The 21,613-nt window shown below is 44.0% G+C and overlaps 1 protein-coding gene across 3 annotated transcripts in view; it reads right to left on the bottom strand.

Moving 5' to 3' along the window:
* Positions 1 to 5,184: 5,184 nt before the first annotated feature.
* LOC146177596 (cytochrome P450 2B9-like) overlaps positions 5,185 to 21,613 on the bottom strand; it is a 30,776-nt gene continuing 14,347 nt past the window's right edge. For 2 of the 3 annotated variants that reach the window (XM_084580512.1, XM_084580514.1), the window contains 5 exons: positions 18,212 to 18,516; positions 15,091 to 15,203; positions 14,199 to 14,454; positions 12,114 to 12,316; positions 5,185 to 5,460 (listed from right to left, as the gene is read on the bottom strand). In XM_084580512.1, the coding sequence (XP_084436638.1) occupies positions 5,264 to 5,460; positions 12,114 to 12,316; positions 14,199 to 14,454; positions 15,091 to 15,203; positions 18,212 to 18,516 (1,074 nt within the window). In that variant the 3' untranslated portion in view covers positions 5,185 to 5,263. The remainder of the gene's footprint in view (positions 5,461 to 12,113; positions 12,317 to 14,198; positions 14,455 to 15,090; positions 15,204 to 18,211; positions 18,517 to 21,613) is intronic. The other variant, XM_084580513.1, reaches the window with a different exon arrangement.

The following is a 21,613-nucleotide window of genomic DNA, read 5'->3' as shown; positions in this document are numbered from 1 at the left end:
TGATTGGTAATTTTTCAAATACAAAAAGTCTTGGCCTCGCGATTCTAGGTAGTGCGCAGGGGTCGTCGCCATGACCAGAAGCTCTTTCCCCGATGTTTACCAAAACATCTTTACTGTAAAGGGGGAAATGTACAGTTGCCTATGGAAGATGAACTGGGACTTCTGTTTCACTTTACCATATCAGAATGTTTACTATATCAGTTTACTATAGCGCGGTTCTGTATTTTGTACTGAATTGTATAGAGCACCCATACTTAAAATATGTTTGGATAAGTGTTGTGAAGGGGAGTTTGGATCTTATGGTCATATATGCTTGTTTTATGTGCAGATGTCATTTGTAAGACCCACACGCCAGTCTCCTCAACAAACTGTTCCTGAATGGTTGTTTCCTGCGGGGTGTTCAGCTTACTACCTGGGCCATGCGCTTCCCCCGACCCCTCAACCTCATCACTTGATCCAATGACCCTTCACTGCCAACTACCATGCTCAACGCAGTCCACTGCCATTTTCCATTTATGATGGCCACTGCCCTGGAATGCACCCATGCTCAGCCTCCTATTCCTGCAACACCTCTCGCACTACAAGGCTATAGTGCATCAACCCTGCTCAACATGTCCAGCCCCTTCCATCATGACCAATGCACACTGCCCCCCGTCACCTCTCCCTGCACTACCTGGTCATGTGCTGCTTAGTGCCCTGTTTCCAATTGCACCTACTAGCCTCTCCCATATTAACCCTGTACCCAATGCCTCCTGCACTGCATTTTGGCCCTCTGATGTCCTTGTGGCATGTACATGTATATGAGCTCTCAATAAAATGTTGTGGGAAAATATTTTGCTTGCCTCATTTAATTGCATGGTTTTTATGGCTCCTTAGGGAGATGACTGCATAAGAAAACCACAATTGTCAGACTGACAGTTAAGCAAATGGCAGCAGTAAGGGCAAGGGTGAAACAACTGCATGGCTAAAGGTGGCTTAACAGTGGCAGTGCCAATGCCACGTGTGCCGATGAATACTTGTTGCATGCCAATAAATACCAATATGTGATACTAGCGGCACGGCCGGTTTATTCGCAATGTCACATGTGCCAATGAATGCTAGTGGCATGCCAATACGTGACAGTAGGGGCCCGGCCAGCTGATAGCCTATGTTGGCAGTGCCAAGGCAGGTGCAGTGTTGGCATATAAGCCGGACCAATATATAAAAATGTAGTAATTTCTCAAAAACCAGTGTTACGCCAATGTTGGTACCAATGTTTGTCGAAGTTGGGCCTGGGTTGGTGCGATGCTGGTGTGCTGCCTGTGTACCACATCACATTCCACTTCTTGGGTTAGCTGCCTGAAAAGACTCATTGGGACTAGTGCTGGTGGTATCCTTCATTCCTGTCTGTTTCCTGAAATAAATTATTGTTTTTTCACTTGATCAAAATAATGTGGCTTAATGTTCGAAAGTGACACATGAGCTCTGCGGGAAGTCAGTGCGGATGGCTATGTTTAATTTGGATCACCCGAGGGTCTGTAACATGCGTTGATATCTGCACATTGCACAGATGCATTGTAAATTTTGCTGACCTGAAACAACTGTTCAAAACATAGCATGCTCTCGAGGAAAGTGTGCCAATGAAGCCACTGCAGCTCCTCACTCACCACATCAGAGTTCAGTTCTTGAGTTTTCTGAGATTGAGTTATTTCTTTTTGCGATGCCTGCAAGGATTTAATGGGCTCAATAAAAGAGAGCCTGTTCAGAAGTAGAGGAAAGCGTTCATTCACCACATCACAGTTTATTAGTTCTCGAGCTTCTTGAGACTCGGCTGTGAATTGTCTTGGAAGGCCTGCAAGGATTCATTAGGGCCAAATTCAATTCTTGGAGCAGTATATTTCCCCAAGAATACCAGAAAATGTTTTGGTGTCATAAAATATTTTTGGATTTCATCTCTTAAAAATGTAGCACTGATAGTCGGAAAAGAAATCTCTTCACTAATTCCTTTGCTTCTCCTGAAGCGAGAAATTAGTACAAACAAACATCCTGGTCAAAGGTGCTAGAGCCAAGACCGACAGGCAAGATGCACAAGTTTAACGAATGCAGCGATTTTTGCGAGCAGTCCTAAAGCTCAAGTGCTGCTGCATAATTACAGCAGTGGTGAAGGAAAACTGCAGTGTTTGAAAGAAAATATCTCAAATTATTCGTGACCACAGAAATCGCTCGGGCGCCATAGACAAGGCTGCGTACCTTTGAGTACAAAAGCAGGATATCCATTTCGTTAAACAATTCTAAAAGATCGATCTGTTTTGCAGCTTTTTCATCGCCGCACTAGACCAGTGGCCATCGCATCTCGACGAACCATTCGGTACAAAGCTGTAAGCCTCTGAATCTGAATCGGCGCCTAAAGCCTTGCAAAAGTTGTCGGCGGTTTCAGGCAGAATGGTGAACAAAACTTCAACAAGGAAAAAAGAAATCTTACCATTACCATAGCAGCATCGCAGAGCACTTGCAACGCATTACTGGAGTCTGTAACAAGCTGTAAACGCGCGACAAAGGCCTCTCAGGAAAATGGATCACAGCTCCCTTTTGGACACAAAAAAAAAAAAAAAACGACTGAGAACTGAAGCCATAGAGTAGCCTTACCTCAGCTCGAAGTGGCGAATGTTTTGTGGGCAAACTATTTGCTGCATCCGGCACGCCTCTCGGGAAAGTCGGTACAACAGGAAGACTTTTCCTTGATCGCTGAAAACAAACATCCTGTTACGTATACATCGCTTAGCACGCTTCGTCTTTACAAACCTTTCTCGGCGCAACAGGACCGTGCTTTATTAAGCGCCGCCTTCCTTTGACAACCTGTAACATATTTACGGCGCTTAGTGAGGCACTTCCTCATTCTGCATTCCTTGCATACGTCTTACCTTTCATGCCCGAGCCTAAGCATGGGTACTGGATTGTCCTCCGTACGTTTCCCGTCAACAAAATGACGGGAACATACGCGGGAGAATTATGAAGGGACAAAATCCTTCCGAATGACTTGGGCAATCCAGCGCTGCCTTAAGCCGGGGTACGACGGAAATCTGTGTAGCTGAAACATGTTTCACCCACAGTCTTCTTGAACAACGCGATGAGCTGCGCAAAGCTCTTTCCTCGCCGCATTTTTTTTTTGGCTGTTTGTGCAGCCGTAAACAGTGCAGTGTTGCCCAGAAGAAGCTTGGTAGCTGTCCGACATCGGAACTAGAAGCAATCACAGCGGAAAAAATCATACGCACATGACAATGAGTGCAACCGTAGCCGTGGCCAGTTGCGACATGTGCTTCGCATGCAGTCCAGACGGAATGGGCAACATTGAGCGGCGCGTTACTCTCGCCGCCAGCAAGTTACTCTTGACATCTTGCCGCCTGGTTTGAGGCTTTTGACTGGAAGATAGCGCTCCCCGTTTTGAATCGGTTTATATTCAGGCTGAGAATGGTGATGATGACGTCTGAAAAGAAACATGGTCATATTATCATGGTAGCAGTCCTGTGATGATTACGAAAATGCTCACAGGGCAGCTGCCAGAAAATTTCTTTTTTTTAATCAAAATTTCTTACAGTTCACATAAAGGTCCGTAAGTGATGGCCTAGCAGAATACGACGAGCCAAAGTTAAAATGAGCAAGGAGCGTTGCCATAATTGTATTGTGTATTCCGCCGTCCCAATTAGCGTGTAAGTGGTTTGATAACGGCTGTTGCGAGGTCATCTTTGTGGGTTCCACCGACTGCTGACAAAGCAGACGTCAGCGGAGGGATTTTTGCGAAGACGGGATTTTAATTGAAAAGATTTTTCTCTAACACATTGGAATACATGCGCGGTCTCCAGTGTGCTCCAGTGCCTAGTTCTGGTCATCATCTTAGGCGACATTGAAGAGGTGAGAGGAGCGGATAGATGGGTCATCCGCTCACGGGTATGCACGAGGAGCGAGGTTATTGCTGCGGGCTAGCTCGTGAAGCAGGACAAGAAAAAATTCGAGGGCACTGCAAGATCTGCACTGGAGAAATGCGAAAGCCTGAGCTTTGCTGTTGCACTCGGTACATTGCGCGCCCCTTGTCGATCGCAACCAGCGTTCCGTTGAAGCCATCAAAGTTCACCAGTATTCTATAACTAGTTTACAGGAAATGAAAGGCGTATCATCTGTCACTCGTGACATCCCGCTACTATCATCATCATGGTAGACAAGGAGAATTATGATGTGCGTTTCATGGCCCTGGGCGCAGAACAGTTGGTAAAAGTGCTAGACTGGGGATCAGAGGGATAAAGTTTCGATTCCCGGTGGAGACAGTAATTTTATTTTTCTGATGACGTTAGGAAGCTTAACAAGTTGAATCCCGTGGTATCGCGTGGAATCTCGAGAAGAAGTGGGACACTGCTCGCGTACACACGGACGGACACTCTGGCGAGGCATGAGCCATTTAAGGCTTTCGCCTTAAAAGTAACAGAGGCGTAGCATATATATGTAGCGCGGTCGACTGCGCCTAAACCCTTCCTAAGCGCCGCCGTTCGCTTCGACAGATGTGGGACGAGAACGAGAAAAAGCTTGTAGCATGCTGATGTCCGGATTTTCTTGATATCGTGACAACCGCAGCAGATATTCCAGGCTTTTAGGAAGATATCAGCAGAGCGTGAAAGATTCGTACTTATTGAGTGACGTCTCTCTCTGTCCCTGTGGAATTTTATTCAGAAAAGAAGTTATTGTGTATCTGCTTGTGTCATCATAAAGTATTGCTGTGCGCTACGCGTCCACCGCTAAATCAACCTGTACATAAAAAAAACGAATAAAAAAAGAAGCTTAGTTTTACTCAGACATTTTGCGAATATTTACATAAATATTTCCTAAAGAGCGTTCTAGATTTTCGGAGTGAGTTCAGTGCTTACTAACAAAGGTTAGGCCCCTTCTATCCGCTGAGTTAGCTTTATAAAAGACCAACGCCAGCCATATAACCAGCAGCACCAGCTAAAGTACAATATCTAAAGTAAAAACAGAAAAATGTCGATAGTGGCTTTCGGATATGTTAAGGACTACACTTGTGCCAGAAATGCTGTTACTCAATTTATGTTCCTTGTCTCCTTACCGCCTTAGTTTGGCGGTAACACGTCCTTTGCATAGATTTACAAGCGCAGCAGAGTTCCATAACGACGCACCTGTAATGATGGACGTATTTACGTTATGCCATGGCAACTGCAGTGGATTTATTCAAAAAGCAAAACAAGATTGTTTACTCTGATCGTATTGTCGAGTATCAGCTTTAGGGAAAGTGGGATGAGGGGGTTCGTGGTATGCAACGCAACATGTGACGGCCTGGCTCCATGATGACGTCGTCGCCGATTCTTGCGTCAAGTACGCTTCCCACTTGCGGAACGATGCGGAACTTCTGAAGCATTCGTGTCACGTACACAAAGATCTCCAGCGAGGCTAACGTCTGTCCAGGGCAACTCCTCTTTCCTGAAGAAAAAGTAAATAAAATACGATCGACATTAATGAAGAGAACGTCTTCGCATAATTTATTACCTCCGAGAAGGCTGTGTGTAGTCAGGCAAAGGATAGGGATAGCAGGCGAAGGCGGCAACGTCTACGGAACTATTTAAAGCATAGGCGACAATTTACCATTTTTTTAGCGTACTCACGGAAGCTTGGTATCAATGTAATTGATGAAAGTGGCAGGAGAGGTTGGTTCGCTTGCACTGGTGTACCATTTAATGCACGAAACTGCAAGTGCGGCGTCAGAATAATATTATCATCATTATAATTATAGATTAGGCGTTGAGATAGAAAAATCATGATACTAACTCTAGCAGGTGGTAACTGCGAACTGACACTGACTTGTCGTGGGGCTTGTGCTACCTCACTGAACCACGCGGCATAGCCTGTCGGCATGACCTGGCAGCTGATACTTGTGATTTAAGATGAGAGGGTGAGGGGAATTTGGCCTTTTAGACCGCTTGCATTCCTATTTCGTATGCAATAGTACACGCGCAGGCAGGTTAGTACGGTTCGGTTAAGCGGGGTATCATATCTATGTCTGGGGTCCTCCTCTCCAAAGATAGAACACCGGCTGCCAGACCCCAGGGTCAAAAGTTCTTAATAGGACAAGGACGCAGTATTACCGCGTTGCCATATCCGTTTGCCTGCCGGGACATAGCGGCGAGGCAAACTGTTATAGATTGGAGCTCTAGCTCTAATGTGTGCTAACTCCAGCGCGAAACCATTAATTAACGGGAGCCTGCATTTAATTTAGGCTATTGACACTTAATAGCTTGAACGTTAGCGCCTTACAAGCAGGCTTATTTACAGCCTCTTTGCTTCACAAATGACGTGCCACTTGTTAAAATAGCAGCCACTTCAAAAACCAACATTCAGAAATTATCACTAAAGCAATGGCATTCGAAATACCGTCACATAAGAACATACGAATGAGCGCTGGCATTATTTGTGGACGGGCGCCTAAAGTATTATTTGTTTTTTTATTTATTTCAAATACCTCAAGGGCCCTTGGGTGAGGGGTTTGCATGAGGGGTGAGCAAACAGTCAGTCAGTCAGTCAGTTCAGTCGTTCAGTCGTGTCCGACTCTTCGTGACCCTATAGACCATGTCACGCAACGCCTTCCGGTCTCTCACTATCCTCCTAACATCCCATAACTTCATCTGCAGCGCCTCGAGGATGCCATCGAACCATCGCGTTCGCTGCCTAACCTCTCCCAACATCAAATCTTTCTCCAGCGACTCCTCTCTTCTCATCAGATGACCAAAGTATCTGAGCTTTAACTATAGAATTTGACCCTCCAATGAGCAGTCAGGGTTTATGGTCGACAATATCGACTGATTTGATCTTCTGGCAGTCCAATGAACTCTCAAGAATCTCCGCTAGCACCACAATTCGAACGCGTCAATTTTTCGGCGGTCAGCCTTCATCACAGTCCAACTCTCGCATCCATACATCACAATTGGAAAGACCATGGCACGAGTCATACGGATCTTGGTTGACAGACTATTGTCTCTGCTCTTTACTGGGCGGTCAAGGCTAACCATGGCTCTCTTTCCCAGCCATGGTTAGCCTTGACCGCCTAGTAAAGAGCAACCTTGTGTTAATAAAACAATGTCTCTATGGCTTTATTAAAATGGTCCGGCTTTGCATGAAGAATGGCATTTGTGGGAAGCTTGTTCCAGTTACGAACTGTTTGGATAAACGAGTGAAGGTGGGTGATGATGCAAGCAGGAGGTGGATAAACGGCCTCGTGGTGGCTTTTTCGGACTGAAGAACGATAAGCAGGCAGGATAGGGCAGTTATAAAAAAAGTTGTGATACATCTTGTGGTACAAACATAGTTTGCAGCAATACGGCGTTGCTGGAAGTTAGCTAGGCATGTATTTTGTCTAAGTAACACAGGTGGAGTACCAGTAATATGAGTAGATGAATCGAACGGCGCAGATTTGAGAGAGTTCAATAGATTTATTTACGTTGAGTGGGGTCGCAGATGGCAGATACGTTCTCTAATTTGAGACAGCAGCATCTTGCAGGACCTCTGCTTCGTCATAGAGCCTGAAGTGATACCTCCGCAAGAACACTGATGAATGGAACCAGACTTGTACGTCCGCATTACAAGTAATGATTACTTGTAAATAATTACATTTTTTGTCATTTTGTAATTAATCGATTATTTTTTAGGTAACTCTTGGGTAACGTTTTGGATAACTCAATTACTTTCTACGTAATTGATTACTAGTGATCAGTTTCTTTTTAGACTTAAAAACACCTAGAAGGGAGTGAGGCCGGCACAATAGCGCAGCTGCTTTTGGGTAGGTTGCTCTCTTGTACAAGCTAGAGGGCTGCAGCGCTACAATGATCATACTGAAAAAAAGCTCTTCCATCAAAGCTAGAAGGAATTGAGGGGCTAAACCACAGCCTCTACACAGAGGACCTCACAGTCTGGACCACTGGAGGTAGTGGTGGACAAATTGGAGACATCCTTCAGGCAGCTGTGAAAACTGTTGAAGAATACGTAACCCCTAGAGGCCTGAAATGCTCTCCCGAAATGTTCTAGATGCTCATGTACCAGCCACCACGCAGCAGACTCGACAAAGAACAACCGAGAATCGAACTAGAGGCAGACGAAGTTCCTATACCCAGAGTGGACACGATTAGGATCCTAGGTATGTGGCTGCAGGAAAACGGTCATGACGGAGAAGCTACAAAGAAACTCGAAGGCTGCGCTCAACAAACGATACGTTTAATTAGACGCATCGGAAATCGCAAATGGGGCATGAGAGAAGCAAACCTTCTAAGACTTGTGCATGCGTTTGTCTAAAGCACGATCACCTACCCGCGAGAAAGCTAAGACTGAAGCAATCATCCGGAAGAGAATAAAAACAGCCCTTGGTTTCCCCATAAGTACGTCTACGAACCGGCTCATGAAGCTATAGGGGTGCACAATATGCTGGAAGATGCGATAGAGGCCAACCAAAGCTCCCATTACGAAAGACTGTCAAAGACCCGGGCGGGAAGAAGAAGCATACTGCTGAAACTAGGCATTCGATACGAAAGCCAAGTCGACCTATGATGGATGTCCCGATGGAAGTCAGGAAGCGACTAAAAATCCCCCCGCTGCCACGAAATATGCATCCAGAGCATCACCAATAAAGAAGGAAGAAAAGGGCGGAAACGCTGCAGAAGATATATCAAGGAAGACAGGACGTGGTATATGTCAACTCCGCCGAGTTTGATGACATGCATGTTATGGTTGCGGTAGTGTCAGATTAACAAAGTCTAAAAATAAGCGGCTAGGTTGGGACGAGCTTAGCTCACACGACTAAAGAGGTGGAGATTGCCCTTCGAAAACAGAAAGGTGCAATTTCTCAAGGGAAGGGTCTTTCCACAGGCAAGAATGATACTGAGAACATGTAGACTTGCCGGTTAGTCTTTGGTATACCAAATCGATGGTTGAGCTCCATTGCATGATCTGTGTTCTGGGATTACTGTCCAAGTCCAGGTAGAACATAGTGTATTTTCTGGTTTGCAGGAAGTTTCTACACGTTGCAGAAACACTCGACACAGTTCCGTTCTCACGCCACTCGGGTAGGACCAAACAAGCGTTTCACGCATGCCACTACCCATTGGCATCAACTCCTCCTTATGCCATAGTCTTTCACACACGTCACAAGCAATTTCAAATGGTTTGTTCGTGAAGTCCGCTTCAAATGTGCGCGGGGCACAGCGTGATCACGTGATAGGTCATGAGACGGCCATTCACGTCCTCATCTACGGACGTCTCCACCTTTTCGCGTTGGTCTTCCAGTAGGGCAAGGCACGCCGCTGTTCTCCGCGTCCTGGCGTCTGCGCTTGGTGATGCGCTCTTCTCTTAGCTGCGGCGTCTTCGCATCTCTCTTGGCCTTGCGCCTCTCGATCTTACTTGCCTCAACGGCTAAATGTCAGGCAACTACCTCGGGGTCCGACGACATGAGTTTCTCCCGTCTTCTACGCCGCGCAGTGTCGGCACCGCTCTCCTTGTTTTTCATGACAGACTCTCTTCGAGACTCTACCAAATCAAAATACCGAATAGAGAAAATTGAGTCATGGTCTTTCCACCTGTAAGCTACTTCACAGATCATCGATCAGTCTCTCATCTCTATCAAGCAAATAAATAAAAGATATGTAAGGTAAATGTCTCTCATAGCTAAACATACATGACCACAACAAGCTCAGCCGGAGAAACGTACCTCTCGCTACGTATATTCTGGCATAACAGAGCTAAGCCATTGCCGTTTTTTGTAGCAATACATGCAATATAAATTTGTTTCATTCAAGAAAACCACTTTTTTTTTTACTTCCTAACGTTGAAAGTTGCAGTTAGGTTAGAAATATACCCTAAAAAGCAATGTCGGCTATATAATACGTTTAATAGGAAAACTAATTTCTGCAAGTCGGGACTATTTTCCCGTTCGCAGAAAGAGAAGGGTCTTCGGATCCCTTGTTTCCTTTACATTTCCTCAAAAGTTTGCGTTGATTGTGGTGAGCTCCTTTAGCCACCAGCCTCGAAGCCTTGCGCAAGCACGCGCTGGAGCGCGAGGTTTACACTCGTTATAATACTGCCCTTCCTTTCAGTGCATATATTGAGAGAGTGTTAAGCGTAGGGGTGGACAACTTTATGAGGAATGGCGGGAAGAATAGGGACGATAACATGGAAAAACAGCTGCTCTCGAAAAGTAACAGTGTTTAACGGTATATCACGCTATCCGCTGTTTCTCTGTCGTCTCTGTACACTTCTGTTATTTGACTAAACGGTCGTAGGAAAAGTAATTTAAATGTAATCTATTACTTTTCTGTAATTGTTCAATTCCTTTTGAGGGGCTGTAACTGACGAATGTAATCGATTACATTTCGCATTAAGTAATTGTAGTTGCAATCGGTTACTCATTTTCTGTAACGGTTACAAGTCTGTACGGAACAACGTTATTTGCGTTGGGGCTTTCCTTCGGTAAATATCTTGATTCATAGCTAAAAAACTACTGGAAAATGCAAAGAGATAGATGATAGAGCTGCGCTCTATTGGCTCAAATTCTGCCGACATGCTGGAAATGCAAATATGCCGCGTTGTATGAAAACTCGAGACGTCGTAATTGCATTCGAGGCTTAGTTACGACACGGCGCGATAAGCAGAAGAGCAATTTAGTATGCCCTGTGGTTTACACTGTCAACCGTGATTGCCTTTTAAGCAGCGATGGTGTTTGGGCTACAGTTAAGATGCCTAGAATATACAGAATATAAATGAACAAACCTATTCCTAATGGTAAAGCATATGCACCTCCATTGTGGATGCTACAGGCGCCTTGGTGGCTAACTAATGCTTTCTCTTGCTTTAATGGCGATACTCTTTGGTACACTAATACGAGGATCATTTGAGCCGAATTTAGGAAAGAAACGCCCTCATCGCAATTGACGCTCTATAGGGTGCTTTATTTTAAGGCTTTGTTAACATCCTGCTAAACGACAGCTTCAAAGTGTAGATGAAGATCGCTATAAAACCTGACAGAGCAATGTTTGTATTATGGAACTGTAATTCCCATTACAATGACAAGAAATATAAGCACACTGTTATTTGCAAAAAAAATTGTGAGCCTCAAAAGTTATCTGGAAAAAGAGCTCATGATCAATTATCTTTTAGGCACTTTCCGATAACTGCAAGGGGTTTAATTGAGAAGGCACTGATGTTCCTTAAGCGAAATAAGTGACATGTGATGCACGCTTATTGGTCCAAAGAAGAAAGGAAACAGGTCCCAGTCTCTTACATAAAGCCTTTATTTCTGAAGTGCACACCGAAGGTGGTGTTCGCAATAGTTTTGAATGCGCTTCATTGGTGGCGCGAAATAAACTCAGGGAAGCGAAGTCGAGAATAAAAAGCACAAATCATCACAAATTGGTGCTGAAACCACTGCGATTGCCGCGTCAAAATAGTCGAGAGACAGTAGAGCCTGAGTAGGGTGTTAACGTAAATACTGGGGAGAGGAGAGGACATGGTGCGCTTTAGGAAGACGCACCATCTGATGCGGACTGTATGACCGCGGCACAGTAAGGGAAAGATGCCGAGACAGCTAGCGTATACATTTTTCTTTTTAAAAAGCACGCAGAAGTTATGGACGCTATAGCGGATAGGGTATTGCGCAGGGAGGATTGAAGGAGTGTGAACACTTACAAACAACAGTTTTTATTTCCTCGGCGCACTTGTGTTCTAAGAACTTGAAGCTCCAAGGTTTACACCTGCATGTGGCAATCTTCGCGATTGAAACATCTATACATCTACTAATTACTGTGCAGTATAGATGTATTGGCGACAAAATGTGTGATGTAAACTGGGGGAGCGGGGCAAGAGAATGCTTTCCCGAAGAATGAGAATCTCTGGGAGTTAGTTGCGCATATGTTTGTTGATTTGTGGAAAATTACGGAATCCCTCGGTTGCCAAAGAAATTATGATAAATCCTAAGTGGTGAATTCAAGGCAAATTTGAGAGCATGCTTAAGCTGTTCAACAGACACTGAGGAGAATATCACGTTGATGTAACACGGCTCATGCACAACAAACATAGCGACAGGTCTGAACTTTTCTTACCAAATGAAAATGGCAGTATGTTCTTGAGCCTCTCCAATGCGAAGGATCCGTCTTCATTCAAAAACCGCGAGGGGTCAAACTTATCCGGCTCAATCCAGTGTTTGGGATCATTGTGAACCGCCCAGATATTGGGGATGATAGTTGACCCTCGCGGCACCAAATACTTGCCTATCACGACGTCTTGGCCGGCCCTGGAAGAATAACTGTCGCAGTACGGGAAAGCACAAACACCCGGCGATGTTCCACGCTCTGTGCGGCTTTATGCGCAGAGTATGAAAACGAAAAACAAGTATAAAATTCCTACGAATTTCGCCCTCAACTTACACGTACGTGTACATATGTAGCTGGCATATTTCGACAAGTGGAGCTTCACGCACTATTTTCCAAGGCACATCTTTTTCCATGACTAGGCCGAGAACAGCGGCTGTTACCGGTCTCTATTAGGTAAATCGACGTTATGGAACCAATGAGCTTGAGATAATTTTTAGTTTTCAGAAAGTTTGTAATTGCCATGAAAAGAATATTGAAAATCCGAGCGCTTCTTAACAACGCTAAGCCTGGGTGCTTTGAACACTTTTAGATGATATGTTTTGCATGTCAGGTCAAACAACTGTACATTACCACCTGCTCAAATTTATATACGTAAGTAGTTTGTAAGCACTATAGCACGTGAAGCTGCTGGTCTAAGCGAGCTTTGCTCCCAATACATTTATTTCGGTTTAAAAATAAACGTTGACTGATCGAATAAATGTAACCTACATACTTTTCCATGCAGTGTAAAAGAAGTAATTCTTCATATCAATTAGGCTTCCAGACCAGAAAAATGAATAAAACATGTAAATATTCAGTGTACCAAAAGCATCAAAAGCAATATTGCCTAGCAGCCGCTAACGTTAGAGCCTTCTCTTGCAATGTTCCCACTTTCGCAGCGGAAAAGTTTATAAGCTAGACTGTAGAGGATTTATAGGAGTTTTAGCCTGCGCTATGTAATCATAAACACAGTACCGGCATATATCGAAAGGGCAGAAGGAGAGAAAGAAAACTATTACAAAAAAGCAGCCAACTGTATCATGTCATCTCTGCCTGAGCACATAGTAGTAATACTTTTTTTTTAGAAAGCCGCTACCGACTGTAAGCTCGGAACGCTTTAAATTCAGTTAGATGCATGCATCATAGCTTCCTCGATGACGCGGCTCATGATCTCTTTGATGCCCGTCTTCTTCATTTAGACCCTGCGCACATTTGTTCATAGCCTATGTAGTCAATAATATAGAATGGTTGGAGAAGGAATCAACGTGAACAATTTTCAACTGTCATAAATATGCGCCTCATATAAAAACAAGTCTCTGCAACAGATTCAGTTAATTTTGATCCGTACATAAGTAAGGTCTGGTTCATGTTCTATTTTGAAAAAGATTTGTAATCGTGCAGCTTTCCTTTTCGTTACGAGAACCCTATCGTTAAAATTGTTTTGTTTAAGGAAAGATGCATTACGTTGCCTTGTTCTGTAGCATAAAGTGATTTAGTATCGGTTTCTGGCTTCTACTAAAAACATACGTCAAATACAGTAACGTAAAACCTCGACAAAGTATAAAAACTTCACTGTAGAAATTAAAGGAAAATAAATTGCACGACCACATATTATGATATCGTCGTAACAATAATAATATGCCTAACCGACAATAAAGCACGGGTACAAGACAGAGATGAAGGCACAAACGAAGACATAAAAAAAAACACACGAAAAGCAGTGAAATTTCGGAACAAATATCCCGACACAAATTATGAATTTCTAGATTTATAACATATCCTTATAAAATTTGCAGAAATGTTGAAAGCGAAGCAATGAATCTGACCAGTTGTGTTCTCATATTTTATTTAGGCTGAAAAAATAACTGCCCAAAAAAAGATGTTTATTACAGAATCTATTACAAGTACGTTGAACACTTTAACCTTATATCCGTATACAATACATATTCTCGTATATGCTAGCGTGGAAGAAACCTAACCGAAAACAACACTATAAGAATATTAAGGCCAATGTGCTGGAAGCATAAAGAGAGAAACTGTGCCCCAAGTGCTTACCACCTCGGAAGTCCCAAGGGAAGCAATGTGTGCCACCGCTGCGCCTCCCACATGACCGCCATGGTGTAGGACATGACGTAGCGGTCCTCCCACGTGGGCTGCCGCTCACTGCCCACGACAGCCTCTATTTCTCTCTGAATGCGATCTTGCACTTCATCATTGGCGGTTACCAGAAGCAGAATCCGCATCAACATCGCCGACACTGTGACGGTTGCCGGGATTAGGAAACCGACGGCGTTCCCTTTGAGGGAGGAGTCTGCGCCAAAAAATATTCTTGTCACTTCTAATGTCGGGGCGGCGAATTGCGGTGGTGAGCTTCTCGCTTAGGGTTTTGTCGCTTGCAATTGTTTCTATCGGGAAGCTTTACCGGAAAATCGAAAATGAATTCAGTTTTTGTCTTCCTTTTCTCTTTTCCCTCCTGTATGGATGCTTTATGTTCCTGAATTTGTACTGAAAAAGCAATAAACTGCTTCAAACTGATCAGGGTTACATTTGGTTCTTTTCTGGTTTCCGGAACAGCTATAGGTCTGAAGTGTATTGTAAAACGTAGAAAAGAACTTTTTCCTGCCTGCACCATATTTCAAACAATAGTGCTGTACTGACGCTGCATTCAAAGGGCAGCTATATTATATACACTACGACGTAGCTTCTGTCGGTACCCTGAGTGTGTATTTCATGTCATTATAGCTTTAATAACGCCTTGTAGCAAATAAATAGGATTATTCGTGTACGAATAAATATTCATGCAATCTAACTGATAGAAATACCGGTTAGAACAGTGCATTGTAGAAAACAGTATACAACTCAGCTTTCCAACGTTTGCTACGGTACACTAAACCTATGTAGAATTTTTTCTGGACCGCGGATAACTCTAACAATTCATAATACTCACTGTTATGAATGTAGGTGTCTTTGTGTCTCGATTCATTGGCATAAAATGCGTATTTCGCGAGGAAAGAACCATTGCCAGGTTCAACTTTTCCCGTCTCACAGTGGATATGCTCTCTGTAAGAAAGTTGAAAGCAAACATATGCTTTTAACACGTTGTTCAAGTGGTTTACGGAGACTATAAGGCTCTGTTTGTAGCTAGTCGTCGGTATCATAAAATCACACCTCTCGGAGTCCAACACATTTTAATGGCTTCGCCCCGGGTAGAGAAAATGCGACTCAATTGTTGGCTTCTCGGGAGGTCGCGTGACTATAGTTTTACGATTGCGCTTTTCCAATCTGTACTGACCCTCCACTCTGTATGTCTCAGATTTGGAGCTGCCGACATACCAACACTTTGTGCGGATTGTTCAGAAACACAGCAGCATATAGCGAGTATAATACCTCGCCCCATTTAATTCACCATAATTCTTAACATGAATGAAATATATATCCTTCTAGACAGTGAGAACTAAAAGAAGAAACTCTGTAAAAGGAACTCTAAGTTTTCTCTGGCAAATATTACGCTTTCGACGAAGCACAATAAGATAAAACTTCGCAGTTTTGCATACGAATCCTGTTTAATGGGAAAAGATGAGAAGACAACCTCCGCTGCTCGAAAATTTAAGCAACCTCAATGGCTTGCATCTCTTGTCAAGGTTTAGAAAATGATTCACATTATTTTAGCTCTAAGATGCTCAAAGCATCAAAAATGAAGTCTTCTCAGGTATCATTCCACAAAAAATGCTGGTGCGGGCTCCAAAATAATTTTGTTAGTCATTTGTCTGTCGGTGTTAATGTAATGTCTCGTTTCGCGCTTTAAGAGCATTGCAAGATTGCGGTCATTGGATATTTGTAATTCGCCACTAGTGATAAAAACGATCAATGGTTTAAATTTGGTTTGTTTTGTGGGGCTTAACTTTCTAAAGCAACTGAAGCTATGAGAAACTCCGTAGTGAAGGTCTTCGGAAATTTCGGCCACCTATGTTTTCTTAACGTGCACTGACAGCGCACAGTTTACGAGCGCCTTTCTTTTCGCCGCCATCGAAAAGCGGCAGCCTAGGCCTGGATTTGTTCCCACATCCTTTAGCACAGTTGTCGGGCGCCCTAACCACTTCGCCACCCTGGCGAGAAAACGGACTAATGTGAGACTGATTTTAAGCGAAGTACACTCATATAAGTGCATGTGCAGAGACCATATTATTGTTTTCTTTCCACTTACAATGACGTAAAAAGAAAATACACAAACGAAGAATCGAGGGGGAGTCAGCCTGCAAGTCAGCACGCCGACCACTTGTCTCCGTTATTGCCCATCACCGCGTTCTATCGTTACTGTTTTTTCAAGTGAACTTCCATTTTGGACAAATTACAATGTTTCTCGTATGCAAAAAGCCGCAAAGGCGTTCGCAGGCAGTCTAAGGGATCCTGTCTTCGGCAGCAAGCGAACGACCGCGGCATGTTGAGAAACGAAGTATAACGCATTGCAGATGCACAGAAATTGCACGTGACGCAGAAGACCCACTGATTTTGTAAAGGTGTATAACTAGCAAGAAATCAATGAGGAGTGAGAACATGTCTGGCGGCTGTGTTTGCAAAACTCTTTCTGCAGTCTCTCATTTGTCGTAATGCTGAGAATAGGAATATTGCAAAGAAAACTTTTTGTTCGAATTCTTTGCCGGAAATGAATCAATGTCGTTTTTATTCGACGCTTTAACAGTTTATTAATTATGTAGCGACAGTTTCGCTTGTGTTATGCATTGTGTGCAATTAAATTTAGGGCACTATCGGCATGGAAAGCAAACGTGAAAACAGCGCACCATTTCAGTACTGTGCCATCTAGAGGTCTGAAGGTTAACGCAACCACTCATTACATTTCTGCCATCCCGCTCTTTAAGACTTTATCTTATTTCTTGGTAGGTTCTTATGTTTGCAGCTAACATTTGTGCGTACGTATGTACGTATTTCACATTCTCTCCTCGTCCCTGCGAGGACATTATGGCGTCTGCGTTTCCGGTCCCTTAGCTAACGTGTATTCCCATTATGATTTGAAATATGAGTCAGTGAACATGTCCACAGAGTGTTGTACAACAGTAGAAGCACTTGCATTGTTTGGGAAAATTGCGCACGAACTCTTGTTTCTCCTAAAGAAACAAAGGGCTGAGAATAAAGGCAAGAGTTACACATAAGCTCCTCTTTTAGGGGTATAAAGCAACAGTCATAGTGGCGCCATCTGCCGGCTACTTTTGTAATGCCCGTTAGTTGAATAAAGTTCGTCACTCACTTCAAACCTAAGGCCTTAATTTGTACCTATATTAAATCATTCATACACATTAGAATGCAGTCTTAAGCTAGCGCATTATGTGGTAGGCCTCCAGACATAAAGTCCCTTTAATCTTTATGCAGGCTGCGCGCTCCATTAATTCGCTGTAATCTGGCTTCATGACGTCAAATAACCTTGTGGTCGATCAGAGCCAGCCCATGTCACCAGCAATCTAACACTTGATAGAATCATGCTCGTAATTTTTTGGCCACAAGACCGAAGTCGAAAACAGCAATTTTTCTAGAGAACGGCACTCTTTGTACTAACTTTTAGCACCTGTATCCGATTACGCACATCGGGCAGTAAATGGAGGTGAAACTCTGTCAACGGCAAGATTCGGTCGGGTGTGACCAAGCTAAGGCAAAACGAGATGCAAAATCCTATCCAGCCTTTATTTGCCTTGCACAGTTGTAACCAGGCTTATTTTCTTTTACGAGAGAATGAAAATATTGCATTTAAAACTTCGCATCCTTCTGCGACCACTCCTTGAGGCGGTCGCTTCCTTTCCAATGATTCCCAGACTTGTACAGGGAGCGCGAGCTACCAGCGCTCTATGCAATGTTCGCAAATTTGATGTCCGTGATGAAATGTAAATAGTCTTTTCAAATGCAGACAGGTCATGATTCGTTTTTAGAGCATGCTTGAATTGTGGCCGTCAAACAAGTTCGTCCACCTGCCGTGCACATTGAAAAATGGAGGGCGTGATATTTTTCATTATTTCTATAGTCCGACTTTTGTGCGCACCAGAAACAAGAGTGCAGCTCACCCCACAAAAGCTTCGATAGACTCCATAGTCCCGTGCACGGCGGCTGCTGTCGTGAAGGGCAGGTGCTTTGCGAAATTCATGAGCGTAGATGGCAAAAAGGACAGCATGCTCTTCTTCCGACTCAGCATGAACTCGTCTCGTACGGAGTTCACCAGTTCCCGGTGCTTGGAATCGTCAAAAGAATAGCGGCAGCCAAATATCAGAGCGCCAATGTTGTTGCATGCGCTGGCAAGAACAAGTTGAAGAAGATCCAGCGGCTGCCCTTGAGCCTCGGCAATGCGAGTAACGAGCTGCTCGCACCCCTCCTGCAAGCGAATGTGGGTCTGAGTCGAAACAAGTGGAGGTCGTATTGTTCGCAGGTTGCTGTTCTAGTCTCATTGTTTCGTTATTAAGCTATCTAGTACACGAGACAGAAAATTGGGTGCCTAATCCTGCCAACGAGCCCTTACAATATCCTCAATATAGTAGTGTCCTTGTTCGCTACATGTGTGAAAGGTATTGATGTAGAATTATTTTGCGACGGAGTGTGAAAACGCTTTGCACAACAAAACGGCAGTAAGAGATGTCACTAAAACGAGTCCTTTATTGGGCTGAGTTGCCTCCAAATAGAATGAACTGCTCGGCGGTGGCGTTCGTATCAATTTGCTTGGCGGTTATCTCAACAAAATCTCTGCAGCTTGCGCCGACAGTATTTAAACAGGCGAGCGACATTTGAGATGAGGCGCTCAAAACATACAACATTCTCTAACAACGTGGAAATAACTGCTCAGGGCCACAAATGTTCTAAATAATCTCTTCGCCTCTATCGTCAAAAGTAGTGACGATTTCACACGCGGCTGCTTTTGCATAACTAACCAAAAATTCCAGAACTTCGAGGCAGGATATTTCAGAAGGTGTTTGCGCAGGCTTGTGTACTTGAACCGTAGATGAAACCATGGCTTCTGTGGTAGATAAAATCTGAACATGAATACAATTATATTTAAAGGCGATCTATGTATATCTGTCAAAGCTCTCAAAGTACCGCTTCTCCTCGTCCTAATGTACTGATACTGAAAATAGTGTTTAAAGGCAACGACAAACAAGCATATTGAAGTTAGGCTAGGCAATATAAAATAGAAGCGGCAAAGCAACGTGCAAAAAATCAGACATAGCTGTCCTGATGCATTGGTTGATAGGCATGACTTTCTTGCACTGTCTAAATCTCACAATTGTCAATATCGTTTTATGAAATCATTTTAAAAGTTACATTTTCGGAGATACCGTTTCAAGCATGATAACAACATGTTGAAGGTGGCAATGAAAATAGATTGTTTGAAGAAGGTTTGCAACCGGAGAGGCATGTAAATGTGTTAACAGTCAATGTACAAAAAGAAAACATGATTTGCATTCGCCCAATAGTTCTGGGCCTTTGTGAACATCCTTCAAGGACATTGTGTCCATCATCCCCATTCCTCTAAATACTAAAAATATATTAGAGAGTTGTTCGCCTATTAGATGAAATGCTGTGCAAAAATATTTTCCCCAACCTTTTACAGATAGGTTATGCATCATGTCCCTCAATATGAGTTTAATTATCGCATGTTGAAGCTCTTTTTTTCAAGCAATCTAAGTTGTGTCTGAAAATTACTGTGAATAAACTTTCTTGATTTACTTCGCATGATTTCATTCTAGTCAAAATATCGGGGGTATTTGTGCTCTACACTTAAGGGCACAACACTAAAGCGTGTATTATCATCTGCAGAAGCAGCGAGCTATACCCACTCTTGGACGCAGACCCCTCCCATACCCCTCCAATGAACCCTGTTCTGTAAAAGCTCCATCTAGCTGGCCTCTGCAAACGTCTTTACCTTATCCGTCCATATAACTTTTGCCGCCCCTTGCTAAACTTTCCATCACCTAAAATCAAATTTATTACCCTTAGCTACCAATTCTACGCACTTCAAGTGCTGATCATGGCCCTTTCTTCCTGATTTTTAGTAGAACAGAAATAACTCGAGTTATTTCCCTGACTACTCGGCAGGCTCCTTATCTCCTGGCATTTTTCATTCCTTAGCACTCTGCATTGTTATGAACCTAAGTAGTACCCTTTTTGCTAGCTCCCACGTTTCAGCCCCATAGATGAGTGCCGTTATAGGATGCTAATTTTATATGCTTCTTTCTTGAGCAGTGTCGGTAAGTGCTAGTCATAATCTTCGAGTGCTTGCCAAATGCGCTGCATCCCAATCTTATACTTCTAGTTATTTACCTTTCGTGGTCAATATCTGCGGTTACTACGTGTCTTAAGTAGACATATTCGCCTATCTATTGTAAACTGCTGCTCATTTCCGACGCTGTTGAACATTAACTTAGTTTATAGCATGTTAAGGTTAAGGTCTACCTTTATGCATTTATTGCGTAAGCAATACTGCGCCAGGTGTCATGCCGTCGCGTGTCCCCGGCGGACGCCGTGCTTGACCTTGAGCTGCGTCGTCACTCCAACTGCGCCGTAAGGAAAGGGGGAGTGCTCACGCACGTTCACACATAGTTTTCAAGCGTCCGCTCTCCGTGTTGACGTACTGCTCACCCACGTCATCACGGACTTCGCACTTCTGGCGTTCCCCGGATCGCACTCTCTCACCGCATGCGATGCGAGCAAGGTCCGATGTTGCATGCGCGCGTCGAAATCCAGGCACCTGCACCAAAGCGGTGGTCGGCACGCACCACTCAGGGTCGAAGGGACGGACTGCCGCTGCCCAGGGTAAGGAATTGCGCCTTAATAAAAAGACGATCGCTAACAGGAGTGAAAGTGGAAACAGAGAAATAGGAGTTGGTGTCTGAGTAAATCAGTTGCGATGCACTTACGAGGAGAAGCATCGGCAATGCGCCGAAGCCAGAAAACTGCAACGGGTTCCAGAGACTGCTGAAGAACGTGAACAACGGCTAGCGAAGCAGCGAGCGCGAGCCGCTGCTAGAAGAGCGCGTCGTGTACCTCGATACACTTGTACGTCTGGTGATCCTGCATGGAGTCTTCAGAATGGCTTGGACAGTGATGATTCGTCATCAACAGCAGGACGAGAAGAATCAGAGTAACCAAGAACGGTGGAATGCAACCAGGGGACAACGATGGGCTCAGGACGCTGCTGAAGAACGACAGAAAAGGCTTGAGAAAGAAAGAGTTCGCGATGCTGCCAGACAGAAAAAACGGTGTGAAGAGCGTAAGACAGCTCCTGGCGTTCCCCGGATCACACTCTCTCACCGCATGCGATGCAAGCAAGGTCCAACGTTGCATGCGCACGTCAAGCTCCACCAGCAGCTCCACTACATGCCGAACCTTATGTGCAACCATTGCAGTATTGCTTGCACAACTTACCAGGTTTAACGAGAGCTAAACTACTTCCATTTTTTTTTCTATCTAGGTCATCA

Source organism: Amblyomma maculatum, chromosome 10 (assembly GCF_055883805.1).
Source record: "Amblyomma maculatum isolate TAMU_Amacu chromosome 10, ASM5588380v1, whole genome shotgun sequence".
In the NCBI taxonomy this organism is placed as follows: domain Eukaryota; kingdom Metazoa; phylum Arthropoda; class Arachnida; order Ixodida; family Ixodidae; genus Amblyomma; species Amblyomma maculatum.
This window is presented reverse-complemented; position numbering and strand designations above follow the sequence as displayed.